The following is a 22,777-nucleotide window of genomic DNA, read 5'->3' as shown; positions in this document are numbered from 1 at the left end:
ATGTACAGGCAGAGGCATTGAGTTAGGTGGAATGAGGGTGATACTAGTAGAGGACCCAGTAAGCACACCACTGAGGTGCCAGGGTATTACAATGTACAGGCAGAGGCAGAGAGTTAGGTGGAATGAGGGCGATACTAGTAGAGGACACAGTAAGCGGACCACTGAGGTGCATGGGTATTACAAAGTACAGGCAGATTCACAGAGTTAGGTGGAATGAGGGCGATACTAGTAGAGGACACAGTAAGCACACCGCTGAGGTGCATGGGTATTACAATGTACAGGCAGAGGCACAGAGTTAGGTGGAACGAGAGCGATACTAGTAGAGGACACAGAAAGCACACCACTGAGGTGCATGGGTATTACACTGTACAGGCAGAGGCACAGAGCTAGGTGGAATGAGGGCGATACTAGTAGAGGACACTGTAAGTGGACCACTGAGGTGCATGGGTATTACACTATACAGGCAGAGGCACAGAGTTAGGTGGAGTGAGGGCGTTACTATTAGAGGACACAGTAAGTGTTCCAATGAGTTGCATGGGTATTTACACTGTACAGGCAGAGGCACAGATTTAGGTGGAATGACGGCGATACTTGTAGAGGACACAGTAAGCGCACCACTGAGGTGCATGGGTATTACAATGTACAGGCAGAGGCACAGAGTTAGGTGGAATGATGGTGATATTAGTAGAGGACACAGTAAGTGCACCACTGAGGTGCATGGGTATTACACTGTAAAGGCAGAGGCACATATTTAGGTGGAATGAGTGGCGATACCTGTAGATGACACAAAAAGCGCACCACTGAGTTGCATGGGTATTACACTGTATAGGCAGAGGCACAGATTTAGGTGGAAAGAGGGTGATATTAGTAGAGGACACAGTAAGCGCACCACTGAGGTGCATGGGTATTACACTGTATAGGCAGAAGCACAGATTTAGGCGGAAAGAGGGCGATACTTGTAGTGGACACAGTAAGTGCCCCACTGAGGTGTATGGGTATTACAATGTACAGACAGAGGCACAGAGTTAGTTGGAATGAGGGCGATACTAGTAGAAGACACAGTAAGGGCACAACTGAGGTGCATGGGTATTACAATCTACAGGCAGAGGCACACAGTTAGGTGGAATGTGGGCGATACTAGTAGAGGACACAGTAAGCACATCACTGAGGTGCATTGGTATTACACTGTACAGGCAGAGGCACAGAGCTAGGTGGAATGAGGGTGATACTAGTAGAGGACACTGTAGTCGGACCTCTGAGGTGCATGGGTATTACACTATACAGGCAGAGGCACAGAGTTAGGTGGAATGAGGGTGATACTAGTAGAGGACACTGTAGACGGACCACTGAGGTGCATGGGTATTACACAATACAGGCAGAGGCACAGAGTTAGGTGGAGTGAGGGCGATACTAGTAGAGGACACAGTAAGCGCACCACTGAGGTGCATGGGTATTACACTGTAGAGGCAGAGGTACAGAGTTAGGTGGAAGGGGGACGATACTAGTAGAGGACACAGTAAGTACACCACTGAGGTGCATGGGTATTACACTGTAGAGGCATCGGCACAGAGTTAGGTGGAATGAGTGACAAAACTATTAGAGGACACAGTAAGAGCAGCAATGAGGTGCATGGGTATTACACTGTACAGGCATCGGCACAGAGTTAGGTGGAATGAGTGACAAAACTATTAGAGGACACAGTAAGAGCAGCAATGAGGTGCATGGGTATTACACTGTACAGGCAGAGGCACAGAGTTAGGTGGAATGAGTGGTGATACCTGTAAAGGACACAAAAAGTGCACCACTGAGTTGAATGGGTATTTACACTGTACAAGCAGTGGCACAGATTTAGGTGGAATGAGGGCGATACTTGTAGAGGACACAGTAAGCGCACCCACTGAGGTGCATGGGTATTACAATGTACAGGCAGAGGCACAGAGTTAGGTGGAATGAGGGCGATACTAGTAGAAGACACAGTAAGCACACTACTGAGGTGAATGGAAATTACACTGTACAGGCAGAGACACAGAGTTAGGTGGAATGAGGGCTATACTAGTAGAGGACACAGTAAGCGCACCACTGAGGTGCATGGGTATTAAACTATACAGGCAGAGATACAGAGTTAGGTGGAATGAGGGTGATACTAGTAGAGGACACAGTAAGCGCTCCACTGAGTTGCATGGGTATTAGACTGTACAGTCAGAGGCACAGAGTTAGGTGGAATGAATGTGATACTAGTAGAGGACAGAGTAAGCGCGTCACTGAGGTGCATGTGTATTACACTGTACAGGCAGAGGCACAGAGTTAGGTGGAATGAGGGCAATACTAGTAGAGGACACAGTAAGCACACCACTGAGGTGCCTGGGTATTACAATGTACAGGCAGAGGCAGAGAGTTAGGTGGAATGAGGGCGATACTAGTAGAGGACACAGTAAGCGCACCACTGAGGTAAATGGGTATTACAATGTACAGGCAGATTCACAGAGTTAGGTGGAATGAGGGCGATACTAGTAGAGGACACAGTAAGCACTCCACCACTGAGGTGCATGGGTATTACACTGTACAGTCAGAGGCACAGAGTTAGGTGGAATGAGGGCTATACTAGAAGAGGACACAGTAAGGGCATCACTGAGGTGCATGGTTATTACACTGTACAGGCAGAGGCAAAGTATTAGATGGAATGAGGGTGATACCAGTAGAGGACACAGTAAGCGTACCGCTGTTGTGCATGGGTATTACAATGTACAGGCAGAGGCACAGAGCTAGGTGGAATGAGGGCGATACTAGTAGAGGGCACTGTAAGTGGACCACTGAGGTGCATGGGTATTACACTATACAGGCAGAGGCACAGAGTTAGGTGGAGTGAGGGCGTTACTATTAGAGGACACAGTAAGCACACCACTGAGGAGCATGGGTATTACACTGTACAGGCAGAGGCACAGAGTTAGGTGGAATGAAGGCAATACTTGTAGAGGGCACAGTAAGCACATCACTGAGGTGCATGGGTATTACACTGTACAGGCAGAGGCAGAGTTAGGTGGAATGAGGGTGATACTAGTAGAGGACAGAGAAAGCGCACCACTGAGGTGCATGGGTATTACAATGTACAGGCAGAGGCAGAGAGTTAGGTGGAATGAGGGCGATACTAGTAGAGGACACAGTAAGCGGACCACTGAGGTGCATGGGTATTACAAAGTACAGGCAGATTCACAGAGTTAGGTGGAATGAGGGCGATACTAGTAGAGGACACAGTAAGCACTCCACCGAGGTGCATGGGTATTACACTGTACAGGCAGAGGCACAGAGAGAGGTGGATTGAGGTTGATACTAGTAGAGGACACAGCACACCACTGAGGAGCATGGGTATTACACTGTACAAGCAGAGCTACATAGTTAGGTGGAATGAGGGCGATACTAGTAGTGGACACAGTAAGTGCACCACTGAGGTGCATGGGAATTACACTGTACAGGCAGAGGCACAGAGTAAGGTGGAATGAGGGAAATACTAGTAGAGGACACAGTAAGCGCACGACTGAGGTGCAAGGGAATTACACTGTACTGGCAGAGGAACAGAGTTAGGTGGAATGAGGGTGATACTTGTAGAGGACACAGTAAGCACACCACTGATGTGCATGGTTATTACACTGTAGAGGCAGAGGCAAAGTGTTAGATGGAATGAGGGTGATAGTATTAGAGGACACAGTTATCGCATCGCTGAGGTGCATGGGTATTACACTGTACAGGCAGAGGCACAGAGTAAGGTGGCATGAGGGTGATACTAGTAGAGGACACAGTAAGCGTACCGCTGTTGTGCATGGGTATTACAATGTACAGGCAGAGGCACAGAGCTAGGTGGAATGAGGGCGATACTAGTAGAGGGCACTGTAAGTGGACCACTGAGGTGCATGGGTATTACACTATACAGGCAGAGGCACAGAGTTAGGTGGAGTGAGGGCGTTACTATTAGAGGACACAGTAAGCGCACCACTGAGGAGCATGGGTATTACACTGTACAGGCAGAGGCACAGAGTTAGGTGGAATGAGGATGATACTAGTAGAGGATAGCGCAAGCGCGTCACTGAGGTGCATGTGTATTACACTGTACAGGCAGAGGCACAGAGTTAGGTGGAATGAGGGCGATACTAGTAGAGGACAAGTAAGTGCTCCACTGAGGTGCATGGGTATTACACTGTACAGTCAGAGGCACAGAGTTAGGAGGAATGAGGGCGATATTAGTAGAGGACACAGTAAGCGGACCACTTAGGTGCATGGGTATTACACTGTACAGGCAGAGGCACAGAGTTAGGTGGAATGAAGGCAATACTTGTAGAGGGCACAGTAAGCACATCACTGAGGTGCATGGGTATTACACTGTACAGGCAGAGGCAGAGTTAGGTGGAATGAGGGTGATACTAGTAGAGGACAGAGAAAGCACACCACTGAGGTGCATGGGTATTACAATGTACAGGCAGATGCACAGAGTTAGGTGGAATGAGGGTGATACTAGTAGAGGACCCAGTAAGCACACCACTGAGGTGCCAGGGTATTACAATGTACAGGCAGAGGCATTGAGTTAGGTGGAATGAGGGTGATACTAGTAGAGGACCCAGTAAGCACACCACTGAGGTGCCAGGGTATTACAATGTACAGGCAGAGGCAGAGAGTTAGGTGGAATGAGGGCGATACTAGTAGAGGACACAGTAAGCGGACCACTGAGGTGCATGGGTATTACAAAGTACAGGCAGATTCACAGAGTTAGGTGGAATGAGGGCGATACTAGTAGAGGACACAGTAAGCACACCGCTGAGGTGCATGGGTATTACAATGTACAGGCAGAGGCACAGAGTTAGGTGGAACGAGAGCGATACTAGTAGAGGACACAGAAAGCACACCACTGAGGTGCATGGGTATTACACTGTACAGGCAGAGGCACAGAGCTAGGTGGAATGAGGGCGATACTAGTAGAGGACACTGTAAGTGGACCACTGAGGTGCATGGGTATTACACTATACAGGCAGAGGCACAGAGTTAGGTGGAGTGAGGGCGTTACTATTAGAGGACACAGTAAGTGTTCCAATGAGTTGCATGGGTATTTACACTGTACAGGCAGAGGCACAGATTTAGGTGGAATGACGGCGATACTTGTAGAGGACACAGTAAGCGCACCACTGAGGTGCATGGGTATTACAATGTACAGGCAGAGGCACAGAGTTAGGTGGAATGATGGTGATATTAGTAGAGGACACAGTAAGTGCACCACTGAGGTGCATGGGTATTACACTGTAAAGGCAGAGGCACATATTTAGGTGGAATGAGTGGCGATACCTGTAGATGACACAAAAAGCGCACCACTGAGTTGCATGGGTATTACACTGTATAGGCAGAGGCACAGATTTAGGTGGAAAGAGGGTGATATTAGTAGAGGACACAGTAAGCGCACCACTGAGGTGCATGGGTATTACACTGTATAGGCAGAAGCACAGATTTAGGCGGAAAGAGGGCGATACTTGTAGTGGACACAGTAAGTGCCCCACTGAGGTGTATGGGTATTACAATGTACAGACAGAGGCACAGAGTTAGTTGGAATGAGGGCGATACTAGTAGAAGACACAGTAAGTGCACAACTGAGGTGCATGGGTATTACAATCTACAGGCAGAGGCACACAGTTAGGTGGAATGTGGGCGATACTAGTAGAGGACACAGTAAGCACATCACTGAGGTGCATTGGTATTACACTGTACAGGCAGAGGCACAGAGCTAGGTGGAATGAGGGTGATACTAGTAGAGGACACTGTAGTCGGACCTCTGAGGTGCATGGGTATTACACTATACAGGCAGAGGCACAGAGTTAGGTGGAATGAGGGTGATACTAGTAGAGGACACTGTAGACGGACCACTGAGGTGCATGGGTATTACACTATACAGGCATAGGCACAGTGTTAGGTGGAGTGAGGGCGATACTAGTAGAGGACACTGTAATCGGACCACTGAGGTGCATGGGTATTACACAATACAGGCAGAGGCACAGAGTTAGGTGGAGTGAGGGCGATACTAGTAGAGGACACAGTAAGCGCACCACTGAGGTGCATGGGTATTACACTGTAGAGGCAGAGGTACAGAGTTAGGTGGAAGGGGGACGATACTAGTAGAGGACACAGTAAGTACACCACTGAGGTGCATGGGTATTACACTGTAGAGGCATCGGCACAGAGTTAGGTGGAATGAGTGACAAAACTATTAGAGGACATAGTAAGAGCAGCAATGAGGTGCATGGGTATTACACTGTACAGGCATCGGCACAGAGTTAGGTGGAATGAGTGACAAAACTATTAGAGGACACAGTAAGAGCAGCAATGAGGTGCATGGGTATTACACTGTACAGGCAGAGGCACAGAGTTAGGTGGAATGAGTGGTGATACCTGTAAAGGACACAAAAAGTGCACCACTGAGTTGAATGGGTATTTACACTGTACAAGCAGTGGCACAGATTTAGGTGGAATGAGGGCGATACTTGTAGAGGACACAGTAAGCGCACCCACTGAGGTGCATGGGTATTACAATGTACAGGCAGAGGCACAGAGTTAGGTGGAATGAGGGCGATACTAGTAGAAGACACAGTAAGCACACTACTGAGGTGAATGGAAATTACACTGTACAGGCAGAGACACAGAGTTAGGTGGAATGAGGGCTATACTAGTAGAGGACACAGTAAGCGCACCACTGAGGTGCATGGGTATTAAACTATACAGGCAGAGATACAGAGTTAGGTGGAATGAGGGTGATACTAGTAGAGGACACAGTAAGCGCTCCACTGAGTTGCATGGGTATTAGACTGTACAGTCAGAGGCACAGAGTTAGGTGGAATGAATGTGATACTAGTAGAGGACAGAGTAAGCGCGTCACTGAGGTGCATGTGTATTACACTGTACAGGCAGAGGCACAGAGTTAGGTGGAATGAGGGCAATACTAGTAGAGGACACAGTAAGCACACCACTGAGGTGCCTGGGTATTACAATGTACAGGCAGAGGCAGAGAGTTAGGTGGAATGAGGGCGATACTAGTAGAGGACACAGTAAGCGCACCACTGAGGTAAATGGGTATTACAATGTACAGGCAGATTCACAGAGTTAGGTGGAATGAGGGCGATACTAGTAGAGGACACAGTAAGCACTCCACCACTGAGGTGCATGGGTATTACACTGTACAGTCAGAGGCACAGAGTTAGGTGGAATGAGGGCTATACTAGAAGAGGACACAGTAAGGGCATCACTGAGGTGCATGGTTATTACACTGTACAGGCAGAGGCAAAGTATTAGATGGAATGAGGGTGATACCAGTAGAGGACACAGTAAGCGTACCGCTGTTGTGCATGGGTATTACAATGTACAGGCAGAGGCACAGAGCTAGGTGGAATGAGGGCGATACTAGTAGAGGGCACTGTAAGTGGACCACTGAGGTGCATGGGTATTACACTATACAGGCAGAGGCACAGAGTTAGGTGGAGTGAGGGCGTTACTATTAGAGGACACAGTAAGCACACCACTGAGGAGCATGGGTATTACACTGTACAGGCAGAGGCACAGAGTTAGGTGGAATGAAGGCAATACTTGTAGAGGGCACAGTAAGCACATCACTGAGGTGCATGGGTATTACACTGTACAGGCAGAGGCAGAGTTAGGTGGAATGAGGGTGATACTAGTAGAGGACAGAGACAGCGCACCACTGAGGTGCATGGGTATTACAATGTACAGGCAGAGGCAGAGAGTTAGGTGGAATGAGGGCGATACTAGTAGAGGACACAGTAAGCGGACCACTGAGGTGCATGGGTATTACAAAGTACAGGCAGATTCACAGAGTTAGGTGGAATGAGGGCGATACTAGTAGAGGACACAGTAAGCACTCCACCGAGGTGCATGGGTATTACACTGTACAGGCAGAGGCACAGAGAGAGGTGGATTGAGGTTGATACTAGTAGAGGACACAGCACACCACTGAGGAGCATGGGTATTACACTGTACAAGCAGAGCTACATAGTTAGGTGGAATGAGGGCGATACTAGTAGTGGACACAGTAAGTGCACCACTGAGGTGCATGGGAATTACACTGTACAGGCAGAGGCACAGAGTAAGGTGGAATGAGGGAAATACTAGTAGAGGACACAGTAAGCGCACGACTGAGGTGCAAGGGAATTACACTGTACTGGCAGAGGAACAGAGTTAGGTGGAATGAGGGTGATACTTGTAGAGGACACAGTAAGCACACCACTGATGTGCATGGTTATTACACTGTAGAGGCAGAGGCAAAGTGTTAGATGGAATGAGGGTGATAGTATTAGAGGACACAGTTATCGCATCGCTGAGGTGCATGGGTATTACACTGTACAGGCAGAGGCACAGAGTAAGGTGGCATGAGGGTGATACTAGTAGAGGACACAGTAAGCGTACCGCTGTTGTGCATGGGTATTACAATGTACAGGCAGAGGCACAGAGCTAGGTGTAATGAGGGCGATACTAGTAGAGGGCACTGTAAGTGGACCACTGAGGTGCATGGGTATTACACTATACAGGCAGAGGCACAGAGTTAGGTGGAGTGAGGGCGTTACTATTAGAGGACACAGTAAGCGCACCACTGAGGAGCATGGGTATTACACTGTACAGGCAGAGGCACAGAGTTAGGTGGAATGAGGATGATACTAGTAGAGGATAGCGCAAGCGCGTCACTGAGGTGCATGTGTATTACACTGTACAGGCAGAGGCACAGAGTTAGGTGGAATGAGGGCGATACTAGTAGAGGACAAGTAAGTGCTCCACTGAGGTGCATGGGTATTACACTGTACAGTCAGAGGCACAGAGTTAGGAGGAATGAGGGCGATATTAGTAGAGGACACAGTAAGCGGACCACTTAGGTGCATGGGTATTACACTGTACAGGCAGAGGCACAGAGTTAGGTGGAATGAAGGCAATACTTGTAGAGGGCACAGTAAGCACATCACTGAGGTGCATGGGTATTACACTGTACAGGCAGAGGCAGAGTTAGGTGGAATGAGGGTGATACTAGTAGAGGACAGAGAAAGCACACCACTGAGGTGCATGGGTATTACAATGTACAGGCAGATGCACAGAGTTAGGTGGAATGAGGGTGATACTAGTAGAGGACCCAGTAAGCACACCACTGAGGTGCCAGGGTATTACAATGTACAGGCAGAGGCATTGAGTTAGGTGGAATGAGGGTGATACTAGTAGAGGACCCAGTAAGCACACCACTGAGGTGCCAGGGTATTACAATGTACAGGCAGAGGCAGAGAGTTAGGTGGAATGAGGGCGATACTAGTAGAGGACACAGTAAGCGGACCACTGAGGTGCATGGGTATTACAAAGTACAGGCAGATTCACAGAGTTAGGTGGAATGAGGGCGATACTAGTAGAGGACACAGTAAGCACACCGCTGAGGTGCATGGGTATTACAATGTACAGGCAGAGGCACAGAGTTAGGTGGAACGAGAGCGATACTAGTAGAGGACACAGAAAGCACACCACTGAGGTGCATGGGTATTACACTGTACAGGCAGAGGCACAGAGCTAGGTGGAATGAGGGCGATACTAGTAGAGGACACTGTAAGTGGACCACTGAGGTGCATGGGTATTACACTATACAGGCAGAGGCACAGAGTTAGGTGGAGTGAGGGCGTTACTATTAGAGGACACAGTAAGTGCTCCAATGAGTTGCATGGGTATTTACACTGTACAGGCAGAGGCACAGATTTAGGTGGAATGACGGCGATACTTGTAGAGGACACAGTAAGCGCACCACTGAGGTGCATGGGTATTACAATGTACAGGCAGAGGCACAGAGTTAGGTGGAATGATGGTGATATTAGTAGAGGACACAGTAAGTGCACCACTGAGGTGCATGGGTATTACACTGTAAAGGCAGAGGCACATATTTAGGTGGAATGAGTGGCGATACCTGTAGATGACACAAAAAGCGCACCACTGAGTTGCATGGGTATTACACTGTATAGGCAGAGGCACAGATTTAGGTGGAAAGAGGGTGATATTAGTAGAGGACACAGTAAGCGCACCACTGAGGTGCATGGGTATTACACTGTATAGGCAGAAGCACAGATTTAGGCGGAATGAGGGCGATACTTGTAGTGGACACAGTAAGTGCCCCACTGAGGTGTATGGGTATTACAATGTACAGACAGAGGCACAGAGTTAGTTGGAATGAGGGCGATACTAGTAGAAGACACAGTAAGTGCACAACTGAGGTGCATGGGTATTACAATCTACAGGCAGAGGCACACAGTTAGGTGGAATGAGGGCGATACTAGTAGAGGACACAGTAAGCACATCACTGAGGTGCATTGGTATTACACTGTACAGGCAGAGGCACAGAGTTAGGTGGAATGAGGGTGATACTAGTAGAGGACACTGTAGTCGGACCTCTGAGGTGCATGGGTATTACACTATACAGGCAGAGGCACAGAGTTAGGTGGAATGAGGGTGATACTAGTAGAGGACACTGTAGACGGACCACTGAGGTGCATGGGTATTACACTATACAGGCATAGGCACAGTGTTAGGTGGAGTGAGGGCGATACTAGTAGAGGACACTGTAATCGGACCACTGAGGTGCATGGGTATTACACAATACAGGCAGAGGCACAGAGTTAGGTGGAGTGAGGGCGATACTAGTAGAGGACACAGTAAGCGCACCACTGAGGTGCATGGGTATTACACTGTAGAGGCAGAGGTACAGAGTTAGGTGGAAGGAGGACGAGACTAGTAGAGGACACAGTAAGTACACCACTGAGGTGCATGGGTATTACACTGTAGAGGCATCGGCACAGAGTTAGGTGGAATGAGTGACAAAACTATTAGAGGACACAGTAAGAGCAGCAATGAGGTGCATGGGTATTACACTGTACAGGCATCGGCACAGAGTTAGGTGGAATGAGTGACAAAACTATTAGAGGACACAGTAAGAGCAGCAATGAGGTGCATGGGTATTACACTGTACAGGCAGAGGCACAGAGTTAGGTGGAATGAGTGGTGATACCTGTAAAGGACACAAAAAGTGCACCACTGAGTTGAATGGGTATTTACACTGTACAAGCAGTGGCACAGATTTAGGTGGAATGAGGGCAATACTTGTAGAGGACACAGTAAGCGCACCCACTGAGGTGCATGGGTATTACAATGTACAGGCAGAGGCACAGAGTTAGGTGGAATGAGGGCGAAACTAGTATAGAACTCAGTAAGCGCACCACTGAGGTGCATGGGTATTTCAATGTACAGGCAGAGGCACAGTGTTAGGTGGAATGAGTGGCGATAGCTGTAGAGGACACAAAAAGCGCACCACTGAGTTGCATTTGTATTCCACTGTACAGGCAGAGGCACAGATTTAGGTGGAATGAGGGCGATACTTGTAGAGGACACAGTAAGCGCACCACTGAGGTGCATGGGTATTACAATGTACAAGCAGATGCACAGAGTTAGATGGAATGAGGGTGATACTAGTAGGGAACACAGTAAGCGCACCACTGAGGTGCATGGGTATTACACTGTAGAGGCAGAGGTACAGAGTTAGGTGGAAGGAGGACGATACTAGTAGAGGACACAGTAAGTACACCACTGAGGTGCATGGGTATTACACTGTAGAGGCATAGGCACAGAGTTAGGTGGAATGAGTGGCGATAGCTGTAGAGGACACAAAAAGCGCACCTCTGAGTTGCATTTGTATTCCACTGTACAGGCAGAGGCACAGATTTATGTGGAGTGAGGGCGATACTAGTAGAGGACACTGTAATCGGACCACTGAGGTGCATGGGTATTACACAATACAGGCAGAGGCACAGAGTTAGGTGGAGTGAGGGCGATACTAGTAGAGGACACAGTAAGCGCACCACTGAGGTGCATGGGTATTACACTGTAGAGGCAGAGGTACAGAGTTAGGTGGAAGGAGGACGATACTAGTAGAGGACACAGTAGGTACACCACTGAGGTGCATGGGTATTACACTGTAGAGGCAGAGGCACAGAGTTAGGTGGAATGAGGGCGATACTAGTAGAGGACACAGTAAGCACACCGCTGAGGTGCATGGGTATTACAATGTACAGGCAGAGGCACAGAGTTAGGTGGAATGAGAGCGATACTAGTAGAGGACACAGAAAGCACACCACTGAGGTGCATGGGTATTACACTGTACAGGCAGAAGCACAGAGCTAGGTGGAATGAGGGCGATACTAGTAGAGGACACTGTAAGTGGACCACTGAGGTGCATGGGTATTACACTATACAGGCAGAGGCACAGAGTTAGGTGGAGTGAGGGCGTTACTATTAGAGGACACAGTAAGTGCTCCAATGAGTTGCATGGGTATTTACACTGTACAGGCAGAGGCACAGATTTAGGTGGAATGACGGCGATACTTGTAGAGGACACAGTAAGCGCACCACTGAGGTGCATGGGTATTACAATGTACAGGCAGAGGCACAGAGTTAGGTGGAATGAGGGTGATATTAGTAGAGGACACAGTAAGTGCACCACTGAGGTGCATGGGTATTACACTGTAAAGGCAGAGGCACATATTTAGGTGGAATGCGTGGCGATACCTGTAGAGGACACAAAAAGCGCACCACTGAGTTGCATGGGTATTACACTGTATAGGCAGAGGCACAGATTTAGGTGGAAAGAGGGTGATATTAGTAGAGGACACAGTAAGCGCACCACTGAGGTGCATGGGTATTACACTGTATAGGCAGAAGCACAGATTTAGGCGGAATGAGGGCGATACTTGTAGTGGACACAGTAAGTGCCCCACTGAGGTGTATGGGTATTACAATGTACAGACAGAGGCACAGAGTTAGTTGGAATGAGGGCGATACTAGTAGAAGACACAGTAAGTGCACCACTGAGGTGCATGGGTATTACAATCTACAGGCAGAGGCACACAGTTAGGTGGAATGAGGGCGATACTAGTAGAGGACACAGTAAGCACATCACTGAGGTGCATTGGTATTACACTGTAAAGGCAGAGGCACATATTTAGGTGGAATGCGTGGCGATACCTGTAGAGGACACAAAAAGCGCACCACTGAGGTGCATGGGTATTACACTGTAGAGGCAGAGGCACAGAGTTAGGTGGAATGAGGTCGATACTAGTAGAGGACACAGTAAGCACACCGCTGAGGTGCATGGGTATTACAATGTACAGGCAGAGGCACAGAGTTAGGTGGAATGAGAGCGATACTAGTAGAGGACACAGAAAGCACACCACTGAGGTGCATGGGTATTACACTGTACAGGCAGAAGCACAGAGCTAGGTGGAATGAGGGCGATACTAGTAGAGGACACTGTAATTGGACCACTGAGGTGCATGGGTATTACACTATACAGGCAGAGGCACAGAGTTAGGTGGAGTGAGGGCGTTACTATTAGAGGACACAGTAAGTGCTCCAATGAGTTGCATGGGTATTTACACTGTACAGGCAGAGGCACAGATTTAGGTGGAATGACGGCGATACTTGTAGAGGACACAGTAAGCGCACCACTGAGGTGCATGGGTATTACAATGTACAGGCAGAGGCACAGAGTTAGGTGGAATGAGGGTGATATTAGTAGAGGACACAGTAAGTGCACCACTGAGGTGCATGGGTATTACACTGTAAAGGCAGAGGCACATATTTAGGTGGAATGCGTGGCGATACCTGTAGAGGACACAAAAAGCGCACCACTGAGTTGCATGGGTATTACACTGTATAGGCAGAGGCACAGATTTAGGTGGAAAGAGGGTGATATTAGTAGAGGACACAGTAAGCGCACCACTGAGGTGCATGGGTATTACACTGTATAGGCAGAAGCACAGATTTAGGCGGAATGAGGGCGATACTTGTAGTGGACACAGTAAGTGCCCCACTGAGGTGTATGGGTATTACAATGTACAGACAGAGGCACAGAGTTAGTTGGAATGAGGGCGAAACTAGTAGAAGACACAGTAAGTGCACCACTGAGGTGCATGGGTATTACAATCTACAGGCAGAGGCACACAGTTAGGTGGAATGAGGGCGATACTAGTAGAGGACACAGTAAGCACATCACTGAGGTGCATTGGTATTACACTGTACAGGCAGAGGCACAGAGTTAGGTGGAATGAGGGTGATACTAGTAGAGGACACTGTACTCGGACCTCTGAGGTGCATGGGTATTACACTATACAGGCAGAGGCACAGAGTTAGGTGGAATGAGGGTGATACTAGTAGAGGACACTGTAGTCGGACCACTGAGGTGCATGGGTATTACACTATACAGGCATAGGCACAGTGTTAGGTGGAGTGAGGGCGATACTAGTAGAGCACACTGTAATTGGACCACTGAGGTGCATGGGTATTACACAATACAGGCAGAGGCACAGAGTTAGGTGGAGTGAGCGCGATACTAGTAGAGGACACAGTAAGCGCACCACTGAGGTGCATGGGTATTACACTGTAGAGGCAGAGGTACAGAGTTAGGTGGAAGGAGGACGATACTAGTAGAGGACACAGTAAGTACACCACTGAGGTGCATGGGTATTACACTGTAGAGGCAGAGGCACAGAGTTAGGTGGAATGAGTGACAAAACTATTAGAGGACACAGTAAGAGCAGCAATGAGGTGCATGGGTATTACACTGTACAGGCAGAGGCACAGAGTTAGGTGGAATGAGTGGTGATACCTGTAAAGGACACAAAAAGTGCACCACTGAGTTGCATGGGTATTTACACTGTACAAGCAGTGGCACAGATTTAGGTGGAATGAGGGCGATACTTGTAGAGGACACAGTAAGCGCACCCACTGAGGTGCATGGGTATTACAATATACAGGCAGAGGCACAGAGTTAGGTGGAATGAGGGCGAAACTAGTATAGAACTCAGTAAGCGCACCACTGAGGTGCATGGGTATTTCAATGTACAGGCAGAGGCACAGTGTTAGGTGGAATGAGTGGCGATAGCTGTAGAGGACACAAAAAGCGCACCACTGAGTTGCATTTGTATTCCACTGTACAGGCAGAGGCACAGATTTAGGTGGAATGAGGGCGATACTTGTAGAGGACACAGTAAGCGCACCACTGAGGTGCATGGGTATTACAATGAACAAGCAGATGCACAGAGTTAGATGGAATGAGGGTGATACTAGTAGGGGACACAGTAAGCGCACCACTGAGGTGCATGGGTATTACACTGTAGAGGCAGAGGTACAGAGTTAGGTGGAAGGAGGATGATACTAGTAGAGGACACAGTAAGTACACCACTGAGGTGCATGGGTATTACACTGTAGAGGCATAGGCACAGAGTTAGGTGGAATGAGTGGCGATAGCTGTAGAGGACACAAAAAGCGCACCACTGAGTTGCATTTGTATTCCACTGTACAGGCAGAGGCACAGATTTAGGTGGAGTGAGGGCGATACTAGTAGAGGACACTGTAATCGGACCACTGAGGTGCATGGGTATTACACAATACAGGCAGAGGCACAGAGTTAGGTGGAGTGAGGGCGATACTAGTAGAGGACACAGTAAGCGCACCACTGATGTGCATGGGTATTACACTGTAGAGGCAGAGGTACAGAGTTAGGTGGAAGGAGGACGATACTAGTAGAGGACACAGTAGGTACACCACTGAGGTGCATGGGTATTACACTGTAGAGGCAGAGGCACAGAGTTAGGTGGAATGAGTGACAATACTATTAGAGGACACAGTAAGAGCAGCAATGAGGTGCATGGGTATTACACTGTACAGGCAGAGGCACAGAGTTAGGTGGAATGAGTGGTGATACCGGTAAAGGACACAAAAAGTGCACCACTGAGTTGCATGGGTATTTACACTGTACAAGCAGTGGCACAGATTTAGGTGGAATGAGGGCGATACTTGTAGAGGACACAGTAAGCGCACCCACTGAGGTGCATGGGTATTACAATGTACAGGCAGAGGCACAGAGTTAGGTGGAATGAGGGCGAAACTAGTATAGAACTCAGTAAGCGCACCACTGAGGTGCATGGGTATTTCAATGTACAGGCAGAGGCACAGTGTTAGGTGGAATGAGTGGCGATAGCTGTAGAGGACACAAAAAGCGCACCACTGAGTTGCATTTGTATTCCACTGTACAGGCAGAGGCACAGATTTAGGTGGAATGAGGGCGATACTTGTAGAGGACACAGTAAGCGCACCACTGAGGTGCATGGGTATTACAATGTACAAGCAGATGCACAGAGTTAGATGGAATGAGGGTGATACTAGTAGGGGACACAGTAAGCGCACCACTGAGGTGCATGGGTATTACACTGTACAGGCAGAGGCTCAGAGTTAGGTGGAATGAGTGGCGGTACCTGTAGAGGACACAAAAAGCGCACCACTGAGTTGCATGGGTATTACACTGTACAGGCAGAGGCACAGATTTAGGTGGAATGAGGGCGATACTTGTAGAGGACACAGTAAGCGCCCCACTGAGGTGTATGGGTATTACAATGTACAGGCAGAGGCACAGTGTTAAGTGGAATGAGGGCGATACTAGTAGAGGACACAGTAAGCGCACCACTGAGGTGCATGGGTATTTCAATGTACCGGCAGAGGCACAGAGTTAGGTGGAATGAGGGTAATACTAGTAGAGGACACAGTAAGCACACCACTGAGGGGCATGGGTATTACACTGTACAGGCAGAGGCACAGAGTTAGGTGGAATGAGGGCGATGCTAGTAGAGGATACTGTAAGCGGACCACTGAGGTGCATGGGTATTACACTATACAGGCACAGAGTTAGGTGGAATGAGGGTGATACTAGTAGAGGACACAGTAAGCGCACCACTGAGGTGCATGGGTATTACACTGTACAGGCAGGGGCACAGAGTTAGGAGGAATGAGGGTGATACACCAGTAGAGGGCACAGTAAGTGCACCACTGAGCCTTGTATTGCGGAGCACAGCAGATATGACATTTCCTTTTATTATCTATTATCAAGGAAGTGTGAACTGAAATTGGTGTCACCCTGCTCTATCCTGGCTAGACAAGAGGACAAGTATGAGACCAACCCAGTATAATTGTCAGCTTACCATTCCTTCTGGGTGAATTCACATAATTACATTGTTTTTTTAATTATTATTTAATTGTAATTAGTACAAAACTCTTTTCCCAGCCTCCAGTAATGCTACTGACTGGGAGACAGTGAGTTACATTTATATCACCTTCTGCAGTTTCAGCGGCTGGTAGATAGAGATAAGCAAAGAAGAAGCTATTCTGTATCTCGTCTCTATTACCTGTACTTATCTCGTGGCCAACACAGACTTGGGGTTCTGCCTCAGAGTGCTGTCAGAGTATTGTGCGTCTTAATTGTGTGGTTTACTTCAGAATGTTGATGGTGTTGTCTAGAAGTCACATGAGAACACTGGGTTACATATCAGACACTGAGATGCTCTCTTTATTGTATATTACTCCCTGCAATCATTTCAGGGATGCTCTCTGTATTGTATATTGCTCCCTGCAATGCTTTCACGGATGCTCTCTGTATTGTATATTGGTCATTCAGATGGCCTCTGTCTTGTTCTTTAGTGATTAGAATAACTGCTGCATTGTATATTGGTCACTAGAGTGCTCACTTTATTATATAATGGTCACTGAAAGTACTATATTTTGAATAATGGACAATAGAATGTTCTCATAATGTTACCTGTGGGGATGGATTAAGGGGCACAATGTCCTTCTGCTGAAAATGACCAAGGGCCTATCGTGAGTAGTAGAGGAGATGGGGCCATTTTGTGATTATAGAAGACATACATTTTATAAAAGACCCCTTTATTCATCTGGCCTTGGGTCATTAGGATGTTCCTGATACTATTACTACCTCCCTCCTTTATCTTTGTCTGTGGTTATTGGTGACAATGTCTGTCCTTTGTGTGCAGGAAAGGATAATGTGATTGTCGTGGTTGATGATGTAGAAAACAGCAGCAATGAGGAGAAGCGTCGGATCCAGGACACCCAGCCAAAGATTAAAGCTCAGGCTGCTGATATTTTCCTGTTCACCACAGATGAAAAAACATATTTGGAGAAACTAGTGACTATAAAGAAGTTTATCAGACCAGGTGAGATTAACAGTGTTCTCACAGCTTTCCACAGCCAGGCTGCCTGTGAGATGTCTGGGTCTGACAGGGTTAATGCCACTCAGGCACTATGGCACCAGTTCCTTTCTGAGCGATCTGTCACTGGATACAGCAATGCCTGGCGGTGTATAATACCATTTTCTATGGTAGTCAGTCTCCGCTAATTTTCCTGACACCCTGCAGGGGAAGTGAAGAAAAGTGAGCTAAGATAATGGTCGCAGAGTGCGTTCACCCAACCGTTCCGCTACTTTATACTGTAAATTAGTCACTTTCCCACAGGGCAAAGGAAAATTGTTACAAGTAATCACAAGTAATAGAAGAAATATGTAAAATACTTTTAAATTAATTGATCAAACCTGAAACATATAAAACTTCCGCAGACAAGTCTTATAACAAATACTGTATATTACATGTACTATGTTGTCAAAGCTGTGTAGAACAAAACCCAAGGAATAACAGTATTATATCACGTAGAGCAGCGTGCAGAGACAAAGTGCAGCACATAGATAAAGTAATAAGTAATGTGTCCAGTCATTCGGCAGAATAATAAGCAGACTGGTAATATTAAGCCTATTGGGGATGTAGTACAGTCCAATATCTTTAAAAGTGTGAATAGAGAGGAGGGGGCCCGTGTGCAGTCTCTGACACTGAGCGGTGCGCGGCCAGCGCCGGAGTTATAGACTCTGGGCACTAGAGTGCGCCCAGAGTCTATAGAGTGTGCTCTGGTCACCGGGAAAATGGCCGCCGTGGCCATTTTCCCTGTACTGCGCATGCGCAAACGACGGGAAAATCGCCGCGGCGGCCAATTTCCATTTGTTTTTACAGTGCCGGACCCCGCACCGACGTGAGACTCCGGAGAGGTAAGTAATAATATGGATGCAGGGTGTGTGGTGCTGGGCCCCCCTGCACCCATTATAGATACGCCCCTGAATATAGCGCTATACTCACACTTTTAAGAACTCACCCAATGTAATGGGATGATAGAGCATGCAAACTCGCATGTTCAATGTGGTAGAAGGAGGAGGAACTGAAAAAAAGCTTGGACCCTATTACAAAGTGCCCTATAAACATACATGCCTACCCTCCCAGTTTTCGCAGGAGGCTCCAGCTTTTTCGGGTAACCCCCCGCACCCCCGGAAGGGTAGGCATTTCTCCCGCATTCTGCCCACTTCACTAGGAATTAGGAGAATTTCTGTGGTGATCGCGGGTGTCTGTGCAGGGAGCGGGGATTAATGATGCGATTTGTGTCACTTGGCCCTGCCCCTTATTTAAATTTAAGTCAATCACAGGCATTTTACCATGAGGGGGCGGGGCTTAATGACACAAATCGTCAGGCCCCACCACCATCGCCACCCACCTGCCTCTCCTCCCAGGGCTTCTCCCGAGGAAGAGACAGCAAAGGCAGGCAGCTATGCCTATAAGTCACTGTGATGTGATGAGTAATAATTCCGTGAATGGGAGCTGGACCAAGCAGCTCTCAGGAGAGTTTCCAGCTTCTACTGAATAGTCAGAATGCAGAGTAATTCCCACTGCTCTGTAGCAGGAGTATTCAGCATGCAGCCCTTGGAACTACATATTCCAGTATGCCCTGCCACAGTTTTAGTATGCTCTTATAGCAAAACATTGGGGCAGACTAGATGGGCCAAGTGGTTCTTCAAATTCTATGTTTAGTGAAACACTGTTTTATTAGTGTTGCTGGATTTCTTTGTTGCAGGGGTTTCAGGAGGGGCTGTACTCACTGTGCAGAAATGATGGGTGTAAGGTTAGATGTTGATGTTACAGGTACTGTGTCGGCATGAAACTTCCTGTTACAGCTCTGTTAAGTATCAACCACAAAGCAACATCATTTTATTAAAGGATGATAACATCATAGTGCTCACAAATGGTGCTATGGTATCAGAGCTCACCATCAGCATTAACCACATGCAGTGATGTTGTTCTACAATAAAAGCTGCCAATACTCACATAAAGGTGCAGCAGACAGAAGATGTACAATACCTCACACTCAGAGGAAGCGCGCAGATCTCATTCATCTCTGAGACTGTTTCACTACATACCTGCCTACTCTCCCGGGACGGTCAGGAGCCTCCCGAAAATTGGATGCCACTCCTGGCACCCTGCAAGAGTAGGCAAGTCCCTTCGAATGTCCACCGGCCCCCGCGACCCCCCACCCGCACCTGCATGTGAAAGTGGCCATTATGGGGGGGGTGATGAAGCGATTTGTGCAGAATTGCATCATTGTAGCCCCCCCCGCTTTGTAATGCCAGTAATATTGGCATTAAAAAGTGGGGACAGGGCCGCAATCACACTGGCACAACCTCTTTCCGCCCACTTAATCCCCCTCCATACTCCCTGCTGCACCGACCTGGCAGCCCCCTCCTGGAGGGCCATCCTTGTGGGGGAGCATTGATAGATGAACCCAAATCTCCTAAGCCCAGTCACAGGTGTAGTTGTGGGTGGGGTGTTTCGAGTACTAAATGACTCTTCCTGAGGGCTGTAGATAGTAAAAAAGTAAGACCTGCCTAATGCTTCCCTCTCATTCCCTACAGGTCCTACCTCACAAGACTAATCTTCCTTCACATCGGATGGATGCCAGTATAATGTCATTATGATTTATCAACATCACTCTGCTGCCATGTGTTCCTGGTTAGGGGCTAGCTCAGCTGGATATGAGGATCTACCATTACATTACATTAAATTACATTACCTTACATTACATTACATTACATCACATTACATTACATTACATTGGAGACATCATGGTCACTGGGAGTATAGACAACATGAAAGGAACTCTCCATAGACTGATCGCATAGGGCCTCATTTAGTTTTAATATGATTAGAGTTAAATATATACTGCACTTACAGCCATTGCACCTGGAGAAGTGTTTGTGACTTGATCACATGTAAGCAGTTGAGAGGTGTAATATTGGGGTTAAGTGAGTCTGTACACACAGATGTGTCCCCCCTAACTTTCCTTCTAGCCGACCACTTACAGTATGTATGCTAGTTTTCTGATGTAAAGTCTGCGCATCCTCAGGTAATAACAATGAATACTGGCCCTGATTCAGAGCCGGACGCTCTGACAGAGTGCTCACTCTGAATCAGGGCCGTCCTTCCTAATTTTAGAGCGGCCTCCTGGCCGCTCGCATAGCTGTGGGTGGCCACCCACAGCTTATAGCGAGCGGCCAAAAAGATGGTCGTGATAGTCAAGACCATCGCGACCATCGTGCTTGCGATGAGACCCTTGCGGTAGGGTCTCATTGCCACAAGCCCTGGAGTGCTTTTGGCTCTATCAGAGCTGAGAGCACTCCCACTGACATCACTTGTGATGTCAGTGGGGCCGGCCCCAGACGGTAGACGTTCCCATGGGAACGCCTCCGTCTGGGCAGACACGCCCCCGGCATGCCCACCAAACGGGGCGTGCTGTCACTCACCATCGACAGCTTGGTCATCGTTATTCGGGTCTCGCGCATGCGCGCGACGGAGCCGCCTCCATCGTGCGCATTCGCACTTGGCCAACATCGACCTGCTTGTGAGCGCTCGCGAGCGGGTCTGAATTAGGCTGTCTGTGTCTTTTCTTCTTAAATATATGCAAATCTCAAAGAAAAAATAGTGCCCCAGACTATGAACTAAAATTCTTAAGCAGCATCAGCACTATACAGCCTGAGGCCCCAACATGGCGGACTCCGATGGGAACCGGCCCAATTTGTTTAATGTGGGGCTCATTTCTACTCTAGCAGTGGAACACAAAATAAAGTTTTCTGCATCCCGAATTCTCTGACTAGTGACCTGTTGTTGTATGTGTGTACATGCGTGTGTACATGTGTGTACATGTATGTGTGTGTACATGTGTGTGTGTGTGTACTGTATGTGTGTGTACATGTGTGTGTAAATGTGTGTACATGTGTGTGTATATGTGTGCGTTCTGTATGTGTGTGTACATGTGTTTGTACATGTGTGTGTACTGTATGTGTGTGTTCGTGTGTGTGTGTGTGTGTGTAAATGTGTGTGTGCATATGTGTGTGTGTACATGTGTGTACATGTATGTGTGTGTACATGTGTGCTGTATGTAAGTGTATCTCCATTTAGTTGAATCCTCTGCTTTGTGGACATTTTCTCCTTATGTAGGATACCTGTCATCGATCCCTGGCAGTCCCTGCTGTGCCCAGCTCTGCACCACTCTCAGGTTCTGGTTCAGCACAGATCGCTAATGCAATTATGCATGCAGACGGCCGATTGGCACGTTCTGCACATGCGAGTGCGCCGCTGCAATCATACAGCGATTGAATGCTATTACAGGAGCGGGCATAAATTAGCCTCTGCGATGGCATACGCAGCCTGAGTTCTCACGGCGTGCCATTAGGTTAGCAATTACTGAGTAAGGTCTGACCTGCCGTAATTGTGAGAGAGGCTCCAATGTTACTCGATTTTCTCGATGATTTGCTGAAATGCAAAGGAATTACGGATGTGAGTCAGGGGAAGTGGGCGTCTTTATAATTGGCTGCGACGGCATTGTGATTGCAGTCATATTTTCGCAGCAGAACTGCGTGCGCGATTGCTACCGCGATTGCATTAACGTTCTGTGCTGAATCAGGCCATCAGTCAAGGAAAGCTAAAAGACCCACCCCAGTCCTATCCTCCATTTCAAA

At 48.0% G+C, this 22,777-nt stretch overlaps 1 protein-coding gene across 1 annotated transcript in view; it reads left to right on the top strand.

The window, feature by feature from the left end:
• The window catches only part of LOC148481855 (uncharacterized), a 40,989-nt gene extending 20,228 nt beyond the window's left edge, over positions 1–20,761 (top strand). The window contains exons 3-4 of the mRNA XM_088452929.1: positions 17,928–18,107; positions 20,675–20,761. Coding sequence (XP_088309055.1) covers positions 17,928–18,107; positions 20,675–20,694 — 200 coding nt within the window. The 3' untranslated portion in view covers positions 20,695–20,761. The remainder of the gene's footprint in view (positions 1–17,927; positions 18,108–20,674) is intronic.
• The last annotated feature ends 2,016 nt before the right edge of the window (positions 20,762–22,777 follow it).

Source organism: Taudactylus pleione, unplaced genomic scaffold (assembly GCF_031769625.1).
Source record: "Taudactylus pleione unplaced genomic scaffold, aTauple2 ptg000559l, whole genome shotgun sequence".
In the NCBI taxonomy this organism is placed as follows: domain Eukaryota; kingdom Metazoa; phylum Chordata; class Amphibia; order Anura; family Myobatrachidae; genus Taudactylus; species Taudactylus pleione.
The sequence above is the reverse complement of the archived record's forward strand: the minus strand, read 5'-3'. Positions and strand labels throughout refer to the sequence as shown.